At 51.8% G+C, this 3292-nt stretch overlaps 1 protein-coding gene across 1 annotated transcript; it reads right to left on the bottom strand.

The window, feature by feature from the left end:
* Positions 1–2120: 2120 nt before the first annotated feature.
* B3GALT5 (beta-1,3-galactosyltransferase 5) lies at positions 2121–3056 on the bottom strand. The gene has a single exon (XM_081573637.1). It carries the CDS (start codon positions 3054–3056, stop codon positions 2121–2123), a length of 936 nt encoding a protein of 311 aa, XP_081429763.1.
* Between the last annotated feature and the right edge of the window lie 236 nt (positions 3057–3292).

The raw sequence follows: 3292 nt of genomic DNA, 5'->3' as shown, positions 1-3292 counted from the left end.
CATACAAGCAAGACAGCATCACGGACTACACCTCTGGCTGGAACCTGCACTCCACGACAAACAAGCTGTGAAGTCTGGGGCAAGAGTCTGGGTCTCTCTGAGCTTTATTTTCATCCTACGTAAATGCCGGACCTCAAAGGGAGCTCAAAGGTCCCTTCAAGTTCTGTAGTCACAAAAAATGTTTTTCCTTAGAGTATAAAAGGTCTTCATTATATAAAGACATAGAATTGGGGATGGGGGCAAGGGATGTGTTTTGCAGAAAACTGTTTCAGAGCACACAGAGGATGGAGCCAAGTGTGTGCTTGTGCTCCTGTGGTGAGGGCTTTGGGCAGGTGCTGAGACCAGATCCTGAGTGAGATGAACCTCCCCTCCCAGGCCAGTGGCCACATGGTCACGCACACCAGACAAGGTGGACAGGCGCAGCCCTATTGCCAAAGACTCCTTCACCCTCAAAGCCCAAAGCCCGCCGTTATCTCCCAAACTAGAGGCAGTCTATCTCACAGGACTGAGGACTGGCCCTGCTAAAATCCAGGCTTCAGAAAACAAGCTTAGTCCCTGATTTTCCCACCTGAGAAGGTAGCTTTCCTGAACATGACCCAGCATGTTCAGAGCAGCTGGGATAAGAAAACACATCCGCCAAGAAGCAGCTCCATCCAGAACCGAGAAACGCTGCGCGAGATCAACACACTGTGACCATTCTGCAGCAGACTCCTCTCCCCGTGTTCAGGTCAGAGCTTTGTCCAACATTTGTAAGTTTCGCAGCCATGTGAGGCCTCGGCTCTGAGCGCTGTTAAAGTTCGGTGCAATAAAGTAGAAAGTAGGAGCCGATCCTCCTGGAGATTGGGAGCGAGATGGCTTTGTATGTCATGTGACAGTGGCTGAATGGGCAGACCCTGGCCAAAAAAAAAGAAAAGTGCTTTGTTTCCACACAACCCTGCAGAACGGGCTCTTCCAAACCCCCAGGAGATGCATACTGAAGTCCACATCACAAAATGCAGCTGTTCCTTGGCCATCTGAGGAATTCAGTGACACTGAGCTGGGATTGGGCTTAGGACACGCACCCAGGGAGACGCACTTTGGACCAGAACTCAGTTCAGGGTTCAGTATCCCAGGGGCTGCTTGAGAGGGTCTTGACTTAAATCATTCCCAGTTCCCAGAAAAGCTCCCAGCACCCTTCATGGATGATGCATCCAACCACCCTCTGCTGTGCACTTGGAGACCTGAAGTGCAGACCAAGGACAGGTGGAGCCAACAGGCGAGGTCACCGCGGACAGCAGGGAAGAAATGCTGTGCTCTCAGGGATCCCCACTCAGCAGAAGGGCCAACAGGTCTGCACAGCAGGCCAAGCTTCACAGTGATTTCTGAGCTGAGTCTGTAAAGACTGGTTTCTATCCGGAGCTGGGTGTTTTCCGGAGGCGGAGCTGCAGCCACTGCCTCGGTGTCTTTGTAGTGAGTTGAGTGCCAAGCTGCTAACAGGGTCTCAGGCCAGCCAGACTCCTCGTGAACACAGGGAACTCGCACCGGAGGGGTGTGGAGCATTGGTTCACACCAGTCTCTGCACTAAAAAGCATGGGACTTGAGGAGGAGGAGGGGACTCTTACAAGGGACTGACGGATGCCAGCAGCAAGGCCCCCCTTGGAGCCCCCATCACCACCATCCTCTCCCAGGAGGCAGCTCACAAGGGTGGACTGAGACGGAGGCTGCTGCCTGGAATCTGACAGCACTGGGCTCTCACCCTCGCTCCGGTGTCTGCCGGCTGTCATCCTTGAGGCAGGTCCCCATCCCTCTCTAAGCTGCTGTCTCCTTGTGTGTGAAGTGGCAATGGTGACACCCACCACTCCATGTGGATGCTGTCCCCTGACATGAGAAGATGCAGGTGCACATCAGTTACTGCCACAGGGTAAGTGCTCAAGAGATGGTGTCTGTTATGGCTTGGGTACCAAATGGGGCTTCATCTGTGATGGCATTCACGTTGAGACGGGGAAGGCTGCAGGACCTTGTCCTCGTGTTCTGCCTCTTCCTTCCTCATTCCCTCCCTAACCCGGGGAGTCTCAGCCACACCATCAAAGATCTTTCAAAAGCCATCACTGCAGTGGTCCACAGGTGCTTCGAGGCTCCCCTCAGTTATCTGGACACTCTTCTTGCAGGGAACCTTCCAGAGCTTGCCAATACCTCAGGATGTCTGGCGGCTTGATATGATGGGAAGCCACAATCTTCTTATAACGGCAGATGGTGAACGGTAACCCGTCGGGGAAGAAAGTCTGTTCGGAGTGAAGTTCCTCTGGGCTGATCCTCAGTCTTTCCAGGCAGAGCCCCACAAAGACATCTTCCAGTTTAATGAAGGGCACGCTATTGGCAACACGGTACACCTCACCCGCCACGTCGCTAGAGAAAACGTAGCCAGTGCCAGAGCAGAAGGGCGGATACTTGTCCCATGGATATTCGTACTTACTGACAAACCACTTATTGAACCGTTTCCTGATGGGATACTCGTTCGGTTTTAGGAAGCCGGTGAAAAACCGAGTTGTTCTGTTTTTCTTCAGGAGCAGTTCAGTCAGATAGTAGATATTGACGAACATGTCAGAGTCTGTTTTCATCACGAAAGTCGTCTGTGGACAAAAGCGGTAGATCCACTGCATCCCCATCATGGTCTTCAGGGTCAGATTGAAATAAACATCCACGAAGTCCTTCTGGATAATATCACGAAACTGCTGGCTCTCCTTGGCCACTTCTCTTGAGATGCGTTTACTGGGGGAGGTTCCCAGGAGAAAGAATGTTTTTATCCGCTTTCCCTTTATGATCTTTTCTCTTCCCCAGGTGCTCCGGATGACAAAGCGGACCAACCGCTGCTCATGAGATGAAGCCACCAGCAGTACAAGAAAGGGGGGATCCTGCCCGCAATCTATATCTGGGAGTTGAAGGAAGTCCCCAAGTTCATTCTTGAAAATCACTGGTTCTCCTTTAAAAGGACTCAGATCCTCCAGGTTATAATACAGACAAAAGACTCCCAGGACCACCAGGGAAATATATACCCATTTCATCTTCATGTAAGCCATCTGAAAGGAAAACAATCAAATGGTTAGACCTCAAAAAGCAGGAGTATAGCTTTGCCCTGGGTGGCTGAGATGGGGGACGAGATGAGACCCATGCCTCATGGCTCAAGTTTTAGAAACTCTGGAGTCTTGTTGCAGACACAAGTGGAGTGATGAGATTCCATGCAGAGGCAGAGATGAGTGCCACCGTCTCTCACTCTCTGGTGGACAATCGGGACCACAGGAACCAGGCAGTGGTC

The sequence above is a fragment of the Giraffa tippelskirchi genome, chromosome 2, assembly GCF_054371585.1.
Source record: "Giraffa tippelskirchi isolate mGirTip1 chromosome 2, T2T-mGirTip1v1.2.pri, whole genome shotgun sequence".
Classification (NCBI taxonomy): Eukaryota; Metazoa; Chordata; class Mammalia; order Artiodactyla; family Giraffidae; genus Giraffa; species Giraffa tippelskirchi.
This window is presented reverse-complemented; position numbering and strand designations above follow the sequence as displayed.